General features: G+C 36.3%; 3 protein-coding genes across 3 annotated transcripts in view; all 3 read right to left on the bottom strand.

The window, feature by feature from the left end:
- The window catches only part of LOC134822366 (mucin-2-like), a 100,782-nt gene that overhangs the window by 53,110 nt on the left and 33,800 nt on the right, over positions 1-13,872 (bottom strand). The window lies entirely within an intron of this gene.
- On the bottom strand, positions 1,525-9,156 carry LOC134822179 (uncharacterized). Its single transcript, XM_063833094.1, has 14 exons — positions 9,121-9,156; positions 8,678-9,032; positions 8,145-8,453; positions 7,514-7,843; positions 7,008-7,175; positions 6,713-6,799; positions 6,511-6,611; positions 6,233-6,326; positions 5,658-5,827; positions 5,250-5,362; positions 4,738-4,905; positions 3,715-3,845; positions 3,138-3,302; positions 1,525-2,297 (listed from the first exon to the last, which is right to left on the bottom strand). Exons 1-14 carry the CDS (start codon positions 9,154-9,156, stop codon positions 2,218-2,220), a joined length of 2,307 nt encoding a protein of 768 aa, XP_063689164.1. The 3' UTR covers positions 1,525-2,217.
- The window catches only part of LOC134822178 (uncharacterized), a 25,548-nt gene continuing 20,771 nt past the window's right edge, over positions 9,096-13,872 (bottom strand). The window contains exons 2-3 of the mRNA XM_063833093.1: positions 9,722-10,057; positions 9,096-9,497 (exon numbers count right to left, since the gene is read on the bottom strand). Of these exons, the coding sequence (XP_063689163.1) occupies positions 9,181-9,497; positions 9,722-10,057 (653 nt within the window). The 3' untranslated portion in view covers positions 9,096-9,180. The remainder of the gene's footprint in view (positions 9,498-9,721; positions 10,058-13,872) is intronic.

Below are 13,872 nucleotides of genomic sequence, written 5' to 3'. Positions count from 1 at the left end.
GCTCGTGCCGTCGGGAGAAGAAGAAAGCGGCGCGCGTTACTTCGAAGAAATTTAGACGAGTAACATCCGTCAAGGCTAGATGAATGTTTTATGCAGGTTTTGTGGACTGTAATTGGTTTAAACCGTTTTGCGTACCTTTTTAAACGTTGATTTTAACTTTTAAATGATCCGCTATTATAGGTGTCGTTTACTGGGCCGCGCTCAGCCTGTCATTCCGCCAAATCTTTATGTTCATGAACATAATAGCCTGGGGTCCTCAGGTAAAGGTGTCGTTAATAGTTAATTTACTAGCAGTAGCCAGTAGCCACTAAGTACCGCGATTAATTTGTATTGCAACTCTTTCTAACTCTTAATCTTATCTTAACCATTACTTAATACTTTATCACAATGCTGGCAAGCATGACCGTGCCACTTATATTTACAATACTATTTACCCCCTTTACTATTATACCCCTTTATTGTTTTTCAGGCATGACGACTCATCGGAAGTAGTTCAGCAGGTATAATTTAAGTTCAAAACATTTTAATTCAATGTTAAAGATGACATGGGAATAAGGAATAGTTATGTGGAGGTTTTTTAGAAATTTGCGCAAAATACGCGCCAGCATGTTAATATTATACGAAATTCGGTTAAAAAAACCCAAAATCGCCTTGACATACGGTGCAATTTGCATGCCACTTTTTTTTTACTTTTGAAGTTAGGCCCTGGCCAATAAGGGTTTCTGAGCTGAGCTGGGTTCAAGAAGACCAGCAAGAAGTATAGACGATGATGAGTTACTCAGTCCTGATGATTATGTGAGCACTACTACTAGTGAGAATGGACAAGTTAATAATGGACTGGAAATTGAGGTGAACCCGGGACATTCGATTGTGGAGCAAATAAGTTGATGTCTAAAATAAAAGAGTCAGAGGAATGGGATTCCTGTCAGCCAAACATGATAATTAACAATATGTGGGCGTGGCTAACTGTTAAGTTTTAACTGAATTAAGTTGTCCAGGAGTTGAATCCACCCCGCCTTTTCTTGGAAATATTATTATTAGGTGGCATGAGACTGTCGCCTTAATCTAAGACAACATATTTGATATTTATATTCATTGAGTTTATTTAGTCACGAGAAATTATTTCCCTAATTATCTTGAAACACCGGGATTGGTTCATCATAATCATATTTTAAGTTTCCTACAGATTACCGTCAAGCGAATAAACGTCAGAATTAATCTTCCTTACAATTTAAATGGCACGTTTTTAATGGTTTTGTATTGTTAACTAAAACGTTTATTTTGTTATGATTGTTGACCTTTTCAGAAAATTCTAAACTTCTACTAAACTAATTTTTAAATTCGATTTTATTATTTTTAGATTGTTACGATTTAATTTCCGTTGATATGCCAATGGCATCCAAGCGTTGGCGAAATTAATACATAGGATCGAAGTGGGCTGTTGATTAGTTGATTAGTTGATTAGTTGATTAGTTGATTAGTTGATTAGTAGATTCCTGGAATTCAGAGGAAAACAAAATAGCTGCATTCTTTAAAACGTAATATCTCTATAAATTTACTTTGTAATTGTACTGGTCAAATACACAATTATATATCATAATAGTTTACACTGTTGTATTAATTAATCAATGCAGCGCGTTTGAAATAGAAAATAAATTATTTCTATCACTAACATACCATACACCACATCAAAAACATTTATAAAACCTCGTTTTAGTTTAACTCTACTTATATCTGTTAAAATATTATTTAGTTTAGTGTGGTTTACAATAAAAGATGTTTTAATTTTGTCTTTGCCTTATGATGAGTTATACTTTGTTCACGTTTACACATTTGCTCACATCACTCACAGTCAACCGCTCTGACATGGTTAACCACCTTCCTTGTTGTGTTGGTTAATCATATGAGCGGGATATAAATACCTCATTTCATTTCATCTCATTTTATGTCATTTCATTATATAATGTTTAAATTAACTGTGATATAAATCATAATTGTTGTTAACCTAAAGAAAATCACTTCACTTTCTGCAATTATGAATATTATTTAAATATTTCCCAATAAACAACTCTTTTTAGTTCATAACCATTAGTCTATTTACGATAGCTAACGTTAGCTTAGTAATAGTTCACGATATAGTCATTTTGACAAACCTTATTGTGCTACAGCAGAACCTGCATCAGGTGGTGTGACGTCATCTTGACAAACCTTATTGTGCTACAGCAGAACCTGCATCAGGAGCAGGATGGTCAAAATTCCAGGCCCTAATTTTACACCAACTCCCAAAACCGGCTCATCTAAAAATATATATGTTAAATCTCTTAATTTTTTAGGTAAATGCGGAATTACTTTTTAAAGTTTGTATTTATTTTTAATCTAAAGTTTTATCGGGTGTTAACGTTTGATCTTCAACAAAAGTTTCGGTAAATGTCATCGGAACTGAAATATTATAACTTATAACTATAAGGAGTGAGGAGTGAGGAGTGAGGAGTGAGGAGTGAGGAGTGAGGAGTGAGGAGTGAGGAGTGAGGAGTGAGGAGTGAGGAGTGAGGAGTGAGGAGTGAGGAGTGAGGAGTGAGGAGTGAGGAGTGAGGAGTGAGGAGTGAGGAGTGAGGAGTGAGGAGTGAGGAGTGAGGAGTGAGGAGTGAGGAGTGAGGAGTGAGGAGTGAGGAGTGAGGAGTGAGGAGTGAGGAGTGAGGAGTGAGGAGTGAGGAGTGAGGAGTGAGGAGTGAGGAGTGAGGAGTGAGGAGTGAGGAGTGAGGAGTGAGGAGTGAGGAGTGAGGAGTGAGGAGTGAGGAGTGAGGAGTGAGGAGTGAGGAGTGAGGAGTGAGGAGTGAGGAGTGAGGAGTGAGGAGTGAGGAGTGAGGAGTGAGGAGTGAGGAGTGAGGAGTGAGGAGTGAGGAGTGAGGAGTGAGGAGTGAGGAGTGAGGAGTGAGGAGTGAGGAGTGAGGAGTGAGGAGTGAGGAGTGAGGAGTGAGGAGTGAGGAGTGAGGAGTGAGGAGTGAGGAGTGAGGAGTGAGGAGTGAGGAGTGAGGAGTGAGGAGTGAGGAGTGAGGAGTGAGGAGTGAGGAAATACAATAGTTGCATTTCATTCACAGGATGAACCCCTTCGGTCCTTTTAGGAAACAACAACTTACTCCATGTGCAGTCATTTTCTTGTGTTCCTTTTCCAGAGTCTACCTCTTTTCTAGCTGGACAGGCAGTGCAGGTAGCAGCTGTGTTTGCTGCTAAACTCCAATGATCTGCCGGACAGTCTGTACAGCCATTATCCTGATGCAGAAACTGGCCCGCAACACAATCTTCTGCAAGTATAATCGAGTTTAGTAAAGTATTAGTTGCAAGTTTCAGCCGCTAGCAAGCAGCTTAAGATTCGAAGTACCCTTTTAAGGTGATTGCAAGGGCACGTGCAAATATTAGCGAGCGACATTTTGATCGGCTTTGTGGTAATTACGTTGTGTTTAGTGCGAGAAATATTTTAATCGGCTGCATCTTTGGTTGTAATGGATATGGTATTGTTTTAAAGCGTTTAAAACTGGCTATCAAAGAATACTATTAGCTTCCCTCCTGTGACCACGGGCTTTCTAGTTATAAATAAATTAAGTCTATTATACTCTATAGGATCATAAAGTCCGCCAAAACTTCACCAGAACTGACCATCATTAATTCACGTTTCTGTCCATATTTTCAGGATCAGAATTGCAATTTGTATCTCACCTCTGATTTCAACAAGGTGTCTAGGCACTATCGGTCCTTGGTAAATATGAAACTGTTCACCATTCAGTTCACTCGATACTTCAACGAATCTCTTTCGTCTGCTTTTTGTGCACAAGTCTGTACAGCCAAAACTGAAAGTGTTGATGAATTATGAATAAAGTCATAAAGCCGTAGTACATACATATTACTATATTAGTATTACATTGCGATGAAACCTACCCAGGAATCCTTACTGGCTAGGGTCCAACTTCAAAAGTAAAAGAGCTAGCGACTTCCGGTTTTTTGCAAAATGTTCGTCTTGTAAAAGTAACGTTACCTCCCCAGGAGGAAAAGTAGGGACATTGTAGATTTGAGTTCTCTCAAAATCTCCAGAAAAGTCTCATTTTGGGGCGATCAAAAGTTTGTAACTTTAACTTTGCGGATTCCTGTCGTCTGATTGGCTAAATTGTGTCATGTGCTGGCTGCTTGAAGATTGGAATGCGTCACGGTGCGAATCACTAAATTTCGCGCGCGAGCTCAAGCCGTCTGTTTAAATTATACCACCTCTAGTAACACGGCAAGCCAGTAGGGTTTGCTGAGTACATTGCAATGAAAACTGCGATGAAATACCGCGTCTATATAAACGTACGCCTGTATAAATGCGCGAAATTTCATCGCAGTTTTCATCTCAATGTAGGTTTCATTGCAATGTAATATGTATGTACTACGGCTTTAGGATGGGATACAGTTGAGTAATACTAATGAGTACTGAGTATATAATGATAATTAAATAATTGATGAAGTATGCACATATTTTAAAGCTTAAAGCTAACTTCCCGCGAAATAGAAAAGGTTCTATTTTATTTTATTTTGACAGAAGAAAATTAACTTAGGAAGGCCCGCCTTGAATATTCTTTAAACAGAAGGTGTTAAGTTTTACAAAAATATCTTTCATCTACACTTAATGAAGATGCCTCTCTGCCTGCATAGCTCAATGAATATAATCAATGAATATAATCAATAAATGCATCATAATACCATTACCTGTTATCCGAAAGACTACAGACTTTTATAACAGCGTGAATGTAAATCGGAGTCTGGCTGTCCAAAAAGCTAAAAGCTTTAAAGATAAATCGTTTAGATTTAGGATCTGAATGAGGCTGCAAATTCGAGTCCGTTTCAATAAACTTGAAGGTGGAGTCCACGATGCACCTGAAATGAATTTAAATTAATTAAAACCCAAAGGTCACAACATATTTATCTAGCTATATGGAAATTAAATTCCATTCACCTTTAAAAAAAGATTTAAAATTGTGGTCATAAGCAATAGTTTCGTGCTTTCTAAAAAGAAAACAGCATCGTTATCACTATTTTATCTCAGTTGCACTCACTACTGTGTGATATGAAAATGTATGGCACTTTGAGACCGCAATAATCCAATCAGCTTCCAGCGTTGACCAATCAAAATTAAACATGTTTCACCTCCCCCCTATGCGGGGGTAGCGGGGGCGGTCGTATGGCCACTGAACTTCCACCTCCCCAATTAAAGAACTAACCCTTCCTTCACCAAGTCGTAGGACAAGTTTCCATCCTCCTCCGTTTCACTGTCCTTTGCCTGTATTCGGACCACACCCAGAGACTGGTCTGGATCTAATGAATCCAGCGTGACCTGGTTATGAGTTTTAGTTTATCAAAGCTATTCTTCTAAGTGCTTAGGTGGTCACTATACACTTACACAACCGTTGGGAATATAATAAGTTGCTATAAAGTGGTAAAGAATCGAAATTTTATTCCATCCTAATTAACACATCCCAATCAACTCCTAAATTGATTTAAAGTCTTTAAATTTCAGATGATACATGGTCTTTATATTGATCCAAGGTCTTTATACTCCATGGTATAGTTGCAAAATGTAGCTGGCGATGAGTATTAAAAATCAGTGGATTACAAATTTCATACAAGACCTGCATGTTGATGTTAGCGTTAAGGGTTAACTGGAAGGGAAAGTTGACCACTTTGTTGGCATATGTTGCGTCCTCGAAGATATCTAGAAGGAAACGTAGCGAACCTTCACCCGTCACTCTTTCCACAATGGCTGCACCCTTTACCTCCCAAGATGCATACTCGGTATCACCTGAAAAATTAAACTTAAAGTGTCTATGATTGTGGTTACATTTAAGATTTATCAAGTTTTTATTTTTAAACTTTTAGCTTTTTTTCTTTATAAATCTAACTTTCGATCCGACAAAACTGGTCCGTCAAACTATGTTTTATCGTTTAAAACGTAAATTGCAATTTGAATTATGTTTAAAAAGGTATAATTATAGTTAAATAAATAATAAATAAATTCTAACATTTATTAAACGCTTCGACATTAAAATATACCCAACAAAGATGTACATTTAAGTCAGTCAAGCGAGACTTAGTGTTGAAAGACCAAGATTATGGACTTTTTTATCAGTTCAGATTTTATAAATTTCATAGACAATAAAAGCTTGTTGGAATTAGATTAATTTCAATAATTTCCATGTTATTTCACCTGTTCTATTGAATGAGCACTCAAATGCTATCTTAAGTTCTCCTCCTCTGGTTATACCGTTACTGTAATCAATTTTACTGGAAATTCCTACCATCTGAAAAATTAATTTATAAGAAAATTTACAAGGTAAAAAACGTAATTTTCAAGACTTGATTTATAATCTTTTTAAAAGTTATAATGTATTTATTCTACCAGCCGTCTCTTCAGCTTAATCGTAATTAAACGACAAAAATCTGCTGATAACTAACAAATATAACGGTAAATGAAGAGCATCTTACTTGGTTTTTGTAAACGACATGGCTGTTATTATAAGATACCGTCGTACCGCATTTGTCTAAATCTGTTCTGATTTCTTGAGAGTCTCCCTTAAACTCACACTCTGTAATGAAGTATTGAAAACGTGATTTACGGTATAAAAATTCTATCAGATATTCAAAAAAATAGATGCAAACAAACTCTAAAAATCATCAAATAAAATACCTTTGTCGTTGAGCAATATTGTATCAAAACTAATTTTCTCAGTAATGATCAACTTTATTCCGTATTCATCACAAGTTACGGTAGCCACTGAAGACAACAAAATATAAATTATCACAGACAAAAGAAAGAAATTAATTTCCAATCCCTGTTGGTAAATATGCAGTCAGAAATTTGGAAAATATTTCTCAATGTGTAATAACAAGTACTGAGGATAACCCGATTGAAATTTAATCCTTATCAATGATAATTTCATTTGGAAACCATAATATCTCCAAGTCATATTTAGTAGATTAACCTGGTGGACAAGATGGGGATTCAGATAGGGTGCCGTTAGTGCACACCATCGAGGACGGTCCAATTATGACAAACCCGCTGTCGCACCTTATTTCGTATGTTGAGCCTGAATCAATCGTCGAATATGGAGATATGATGCCTTGTTCGATAACGGGCACGCTACAAGGTGCTGAAAGGGAAAATACGATTAAAGGTAAAAAATGCTTCCACAGTTCAAAGTATTTTAGATATATACACTTTGTAGCGACTTACTCATGAATCAAAAATAAATTCTAATTTTACAATCCATACAACGAAAGTTGTATGTTTTATTACAAGAGACCGTCAAAGTTATTTTTATGTGAGCTCAAACATCTTCAAGGGCGAATCAAACTATCGCAGTTGTATGTTTACTGCAACGTATAAGAAGACTACTAGCTAAAAGGGAATCAAAATATTATGGAAACAAGACCATACACAAATAATTGTCCTTAAACTTTTGCAGAACATTATTCTTTATTCAATCACCTAGAACGTTGACCACAACTCCGAAGGTAGTTACAGGTGAGTTTGGGTACTGTGTTGATGTTACCGAGCACTTGTATGTGAATGTTGACTGGTTAGCAAAATCAGCAAGCTTGGTAGCCTTGATGGTGAGTTCTGCCACCTGTATGCCGGTTCCATCGACTGTACCGTTGCTGACATCGTAGTTCGTAATATCCGAGACAGATACAGTCGTACCATCAGGAGCCTTCCAGACTACATTAACAGGGGTTCCACCTACGTCTAGTTCTCCTACTGTACAGGTCAAAGTCTGATCCTTACTAGTAATGACTGACTTAGTCACTGACAATACAGCTGAGAGATGTATAATATGTTAATAAATCATCCAGACTTTTTATTCTTTTGAAGATGGCTATAATTTGTTTACCCGGGTCTACTGATCAGAAGAAAAGTTACTCATGTTTTCAAGTGTTTTTTGTCCACCCCAGAGGTAGGCAGAGCATCTCAATGCTATCCTCTCGTGGGCTATCTTGGCCCAACCTCTCTTAAAAAAGAATTTAAAAAAAGCCTAAATTAAGAAAGATTACTGCTGCAAAATTCGAATAAGACCTCGTTATACACATTGTGGTTCTCAAAATGTATCAAGATTACTCACTGAAAACGTTCGAGTTGACAGGAGTCTCTTCTGATGTTATTGCATGCTCGTCAGATGTAATGACACAGGTGAAAACAGCATCAGCCGTGTTTTCAGCAGCAGGTACGGTCAGAATTGTAGTTTGAATGTTGGTGCCAAGATCGTACGTTCCAAGCTCAATAGCATAGCTGTCAATACCGCCAGTTATAACACCACCCGAACTAGGTTTCTTCCATGTTACCGCCTCCAGCTGCTTACTCAAACCACTTACTACACAAGATATTGTAGCTTCTGTGTTTGCCAGCACTTCGCTACCCTTAGCTTCTACACCTGAAACAATCAGTCATTTAAAATAAGCCCGCAATAAAAAATATCAACAGTATTGTACAGGAACTGAATCATTGAACTTTCTCAACTAAATTCACTGGATCCTATGATGAGTTTAATTTTATTTTAACAGTAGGATGTAACAAGTTATCTTAGATATAAAGTTAAAACAGCAGAGCATCATTTATGGGCAGTTATAAATACCCACCAAGTCCTAAGAAACTTACCGAAAGTAAGGAAGTCGACAACAATGTCTTTGAAAGTAGATGTTGCTGAATCCGGATAGACTGCAGATACCGCAGCACATTTGTATGTCGCGGGATTTGCAGCTCCAGCTACACTTGTAAGAGTGGCAACATCAATGGTCAGAGTTGATTTCTGAATTCCGTCACCAGCAGAATCAGCTGTTCCCTGTGCGATGGTGTACCCTCCAGTACCACTTGTTATAGCAACCCCAGCATGATCCTTCCACGACACAGCCACATCTGCAGCCACATCTCCGATATCACAATTCAATGTCTGAGCCACAGCGATGGTGGCTTTTTTAGGAGTCTCCGGATCGACGGCTGAAATAATTTGATTCTTTCAAACTCACAAAACATTTGGTATGTTAAAGTATCATTCATTACATGTAGTTGTAACTAAAATAGCCTAAATTAAGAAAGATTACTGCTGCAAAATTCGAATAAGACCTCGTTATACACATTGTGGTTCTCAAAATGTATCAAGATTACTCACTGAAAACGTTCGAGTTGACAGGAGTCTCTTCTGATGTTATTGCATGCTCGTCAGATGTAATGACACAGGTGAAAACAGCATCAGCCGTGTTTTCAGCAGCAGGTACGGTCAGAATTGTAGTTTGAATGTTGGTGCCAAGATCGTAAGTTCCAAGGACAATAGCATAGCTGTCAATACCGTCAGTTATAACACCACCCGAACTAGGTTTCTTCCATGTTACCGCCTCCAGCTGCTTACTCAAACCACTTACTACACAAGATATTGTAGCTTCTGTGTTTGCCAGCACTTCGCTACCCTTAGCTTCTACACCTGAAACAATCAGTCATTTAAAATAAGCCCGCAATAAAAAATATCAACAGTATTGTACAGGAACTGAATCATTGAACTTTATCAACTAAATTCACTGGATCCTATGATGAGTTTAATTTTGTTTTAACAGTAGGATGTAACAAGGTATCTTAGATATAGAGTTAAAACAGCAGAGCATCATTTATGGGCAGTTATAAATACCCACCAAGTCCTAAGAAACTTACCGAAAGTAAGGAAGTTGACAACAATGTCTTTGAAGGTAGATGTTGCTGAATCCAGATATTCTACATATTCCGCAGCACATTTGTATGTCGCGGGATTTCCTGCTCCAGCTACACTTGGAAGAGTGGCAGCATCAATGGTCAGAGTTGATTTCTGAATTTTGGTACCAGGGTCAGCTGTTCCCTGTGCGATGGTGTACCCTCCACTACCACTTGTTATAGCAGCCCCAGCATGATCCGTCCACGACACAGTGACACTTGTAACCACATCTCCGATATCACAAGTCAATGTCTGAGCCACAGCGGTGGTGGCTTTTTTAGGAGTCTCCGGAACGACGGCTGAAATAATTTGATTCTTTTAAACTCACTTGTGAATGACACTTGTGAATTATCAAACCGAGTAATTAATGAAAAAAAAAAATTGCTCGTTTTGAGGAGAAAATAGCGTCTATTGATTGGAATTTTTTACAAAATGTCGACGGGACAAATACAAAATTTGAAGCTTTTCAAACTTAATATGAAGAAGTCTATATTGAGTGTTTTCCAGTAAGAAAGAGAAAATCAAACCACAGAAAAAACTCTATACCGTGGATATTAGATTGGCTTCAATGCGCATGCAATCGAAAGAACCAACTATATAAAACCTTTGTAAAAGAGCCTACTGATGACAATGAAAGAACTTATAAGCATATGAAAAAGTTTGTCGAAAAACAAGTAGAAATTGCGAAAAAAAAGTATTACGCGTCATATTTTAAAAAGCATGCAAGCAATAGGAAATTACAATGGCAAATGATTAATCAAATATCAAACAAGAAATCAAAGGAAACAGAAAAATTAGTAAGATTAACTATAAAAGCAGAGTTATAACCGACTCACAAGATATAGCTGACAGTTTTAATGATTATTTTACTAATATAGCTGAGAACTTTAAGAGCAAAAACAATTTGGTTCGTGGTGCAGGATCAGTAGGACATTCTCTTCCTCAATCTAGTCGATGCGAGTTTTATATAGAGCTGGAGGACTCCTCACCCTCTGAAATCGCTGAAATCGTACATGACCTAAGAGCAAATCGACTTCAGATATGAACTGCAGCCTCTTAAAAAGGTTTGCAATGTACTGTCTTCAGTAGTTAATCACCTGATCTCACACTGACACACTCCCTTCACGAAGGAGTATTCCCTGAAAAGCTCAAACTTGCTAAGGTTATCCCATTCCATAAAGGGGGATCGCGCAGCGAAATTACAAACTACAGACCAATCTCGCTTTTGTCCTGTTTCTCAAAGATATTTGAAAAGGTAATGCATGCACGTTTAGTAAAGCACCTAAAATCACATAATGTTTTATGTGCGTCGAAATTTGGTTTTAGATCGGGTGGAAAGCCAACAATATGGAGTTGAAGCGAATCTGGAAATTCTACTGGTTTACTAGCCTTTGGTTTAAAATGCAAATATCAGCACTTTGACATGTTGATGTGTAGTTTGTTAAGGATCATATACTTTTTTTATACAGCTTAGCAATTTGTTGCCTTTCTCATAAGCTTTTTCTACAGTTTTGCCATTAATAAAAATGTTGGTGTCGTCAGCAAATAGTATGAAAGTTCCTAAACCTGAGGAATTGGCAGTATCATTTATGTATAGAAGAAAAAGGAGCGGTCCCAAAACAGAGCCTTGTGGAACTCCATATTTAATGATAAGGTTTTCGGATTTTTCATTGTGTACTGTGTTCTATTCGATAGTAGCTTTTAATAAGACAGGTTGCATTGCCTCTTATTCCATACCTATCTAGTTTTGTTAGGAGTGTACTATGGTCGATTGTATCAAATGCTTTTCTCAAATCTATAAATATTCCTAGAACATGGTATCGTTTTTTATGCTCTCTTTAATAATCCTAACAGAGTAGTTAACAGCATGGCTAGTAGAATAGGAATTGCAGAAGCCAAATTGGTTTTCATCAAGGATATTAAATTCCATTCAGTCTTTATTCTCTGCTCAAAAGAAAGCTATTCGCGCTACTGATTCAGAATATCATAACTATTTTTACAACAAAAAAACGTAAACTGCCATCTCACACAAAATCCATCTTCAACAAAATAAGAATTTTGGCTCTTCCTAATCTCATTGCTAAAAGCTGTCTAACTTTGATGCACAAGGTTTATATGGGAGTAGCACCATCAAGTATCTGAAGAATATTTGAAAAGTCACCGCTTAGACAAACGGAAAGGAGAAATCCACAGTATTTTGAAATTAAGTTCAACAGATTACGTATCACCGATTATAGCATCTTTAACGTAGGACCACGATTATATAACAACACGATAAACGAAACAAATAAAATCCTTCCCTTTAACGTACCTAAGTTACAAGATAAGTTCATTAATTCATTTAAGGACAACACTGTACGTTACTTACTCGATAAACAAAAACTTGACGTAAACAAAATTTCGTGGACAGACAAAAACTTTGTCCTTTACAACTTTTAAACAAAATACTAGCAAAATATAATAGCTGTAAGAATCCTAAACGTTAGTGCAGTCAAATAAATGAACTGCGATAATGCATTTAACAGTCAGCCACAGCAATTTATTTTTCAACTTTCACTGCCACACTTATCTTACTATACCTACACATTTTGTTAAACGAAATTCCTTGCGCACCGCGTAATAAAAATACTTGGATTTCTACCGCTTTGATAGTATGAGAATACTGTTATTACGATTTTTTATCTAATAAACATAACAAGAGTTTAGTGGGGAGATAATATAGTTGATATAATATAGATTATGTTTCCTCTAGTGTAGATTGAATTTGATATAATAAATGTTTGTAATACTAATATCCTATTGAGGCACATGCCAACCCATCGCGGGTTTACTACTACTACTACTACTACTACTACTACTACTACTACTACTACTACTACTACTACTACTACTACTACTACTACTACTACTACTACTACTACTATTACTACTACTACTACTACTACTACTACTACTACTACTACTACTACTACTACTACTACTACCCGCGATGGGTTGGCAAACTACTACTACTACTACTACTACTACTACTACTACTACTACTACTACTACTACTACTACTACTACTACTACTACTACTACTACTACTACTACTACTACTACTACTACTACTACTACTACTACTACTACTACTACTACTACTACTACTACTACTACTACTACTACTACTACTACTACTACTACTACTACTACTACTACTACTACTACTACTACTACTACTACTACTACTACTACTACTACTACTACTACTACTACTACTACTACTACTACTACTACTACTACTACTACTACTACTACTACTACTACTACTACTACTACTACTACTACTACTACTACTACTACTACTACTACTACTACTACTACTACTACTACTACTACTACTACAACTACACTTACATTTAAAAACCTACTACTACTTACTACCTACTAAAAATAGTAGTATATTTTTGTAGAGTAGTATAGTTTTTAGTTTTAGTATTTGTATTTTTTAGAGTAAAACCCCGAGGGTTTGGGGAAACTACTACTCTACTTAAAAACTACTACACAAAATAAAACTATACTATCTACACTACACTCTAAACTCTCTAAATACTTCAACTATACTATCCTCCCTACTATAAATACTAACTTCTACACTCTACTATTACAACTTTTTTCCAATACTTTATACTACTAACTTCTATCTAACTTATCTTAACATTTTTACTTTTATGATTAGGTCATTGTGATCATATAGTAATAAATTGTTCTTAGATATAGAGCAGAAACATGCAACGAAAAAGTAAAATAAAAATTATGGAAAAAAACATCATCAAACTATTGTAATATCAAAGTATCATGCACTACATGGAAAAATATACAGTACCTATTTCCCATCAAATTCTAAGAGTAATAATTTATCAAATATTTAATCATGAATAACAACAAAATTAAAAAATTAATTTATTCATATCTCAGTGGAGTAAAAGATTTATAAAATGCAGTTTTTTGCTAGTACTTAGTTAAGTTTTTCAATTGTCTACTTAAACATCGATTTGGCGCCCCTACCCCCCTGAGATGGTAATTCGATTTCATATTTATACTCTGCAAGTCCTGTTAATGAAATTCAAATTAT

Source organism: Bolinopsis microptera, chromosome 10 (genome assembly GCF_026151205.1).
Source record: "Bolinopsis microptera isolate Bmic1 chromosome 10, MBARI_Bmic_1.0, whole genome shotgun sequence".
NCBI lineage: Eukaryota > Metazoa > Ctenophora > Tentaculata > Lobata > Bolinopsidae > Bolinopsis > Bolinopsis microptera.
Note: the sequence above shows the minus strand (reverse complement) of the source record. Positions and strands in the feature narration are given on the sequence as shown.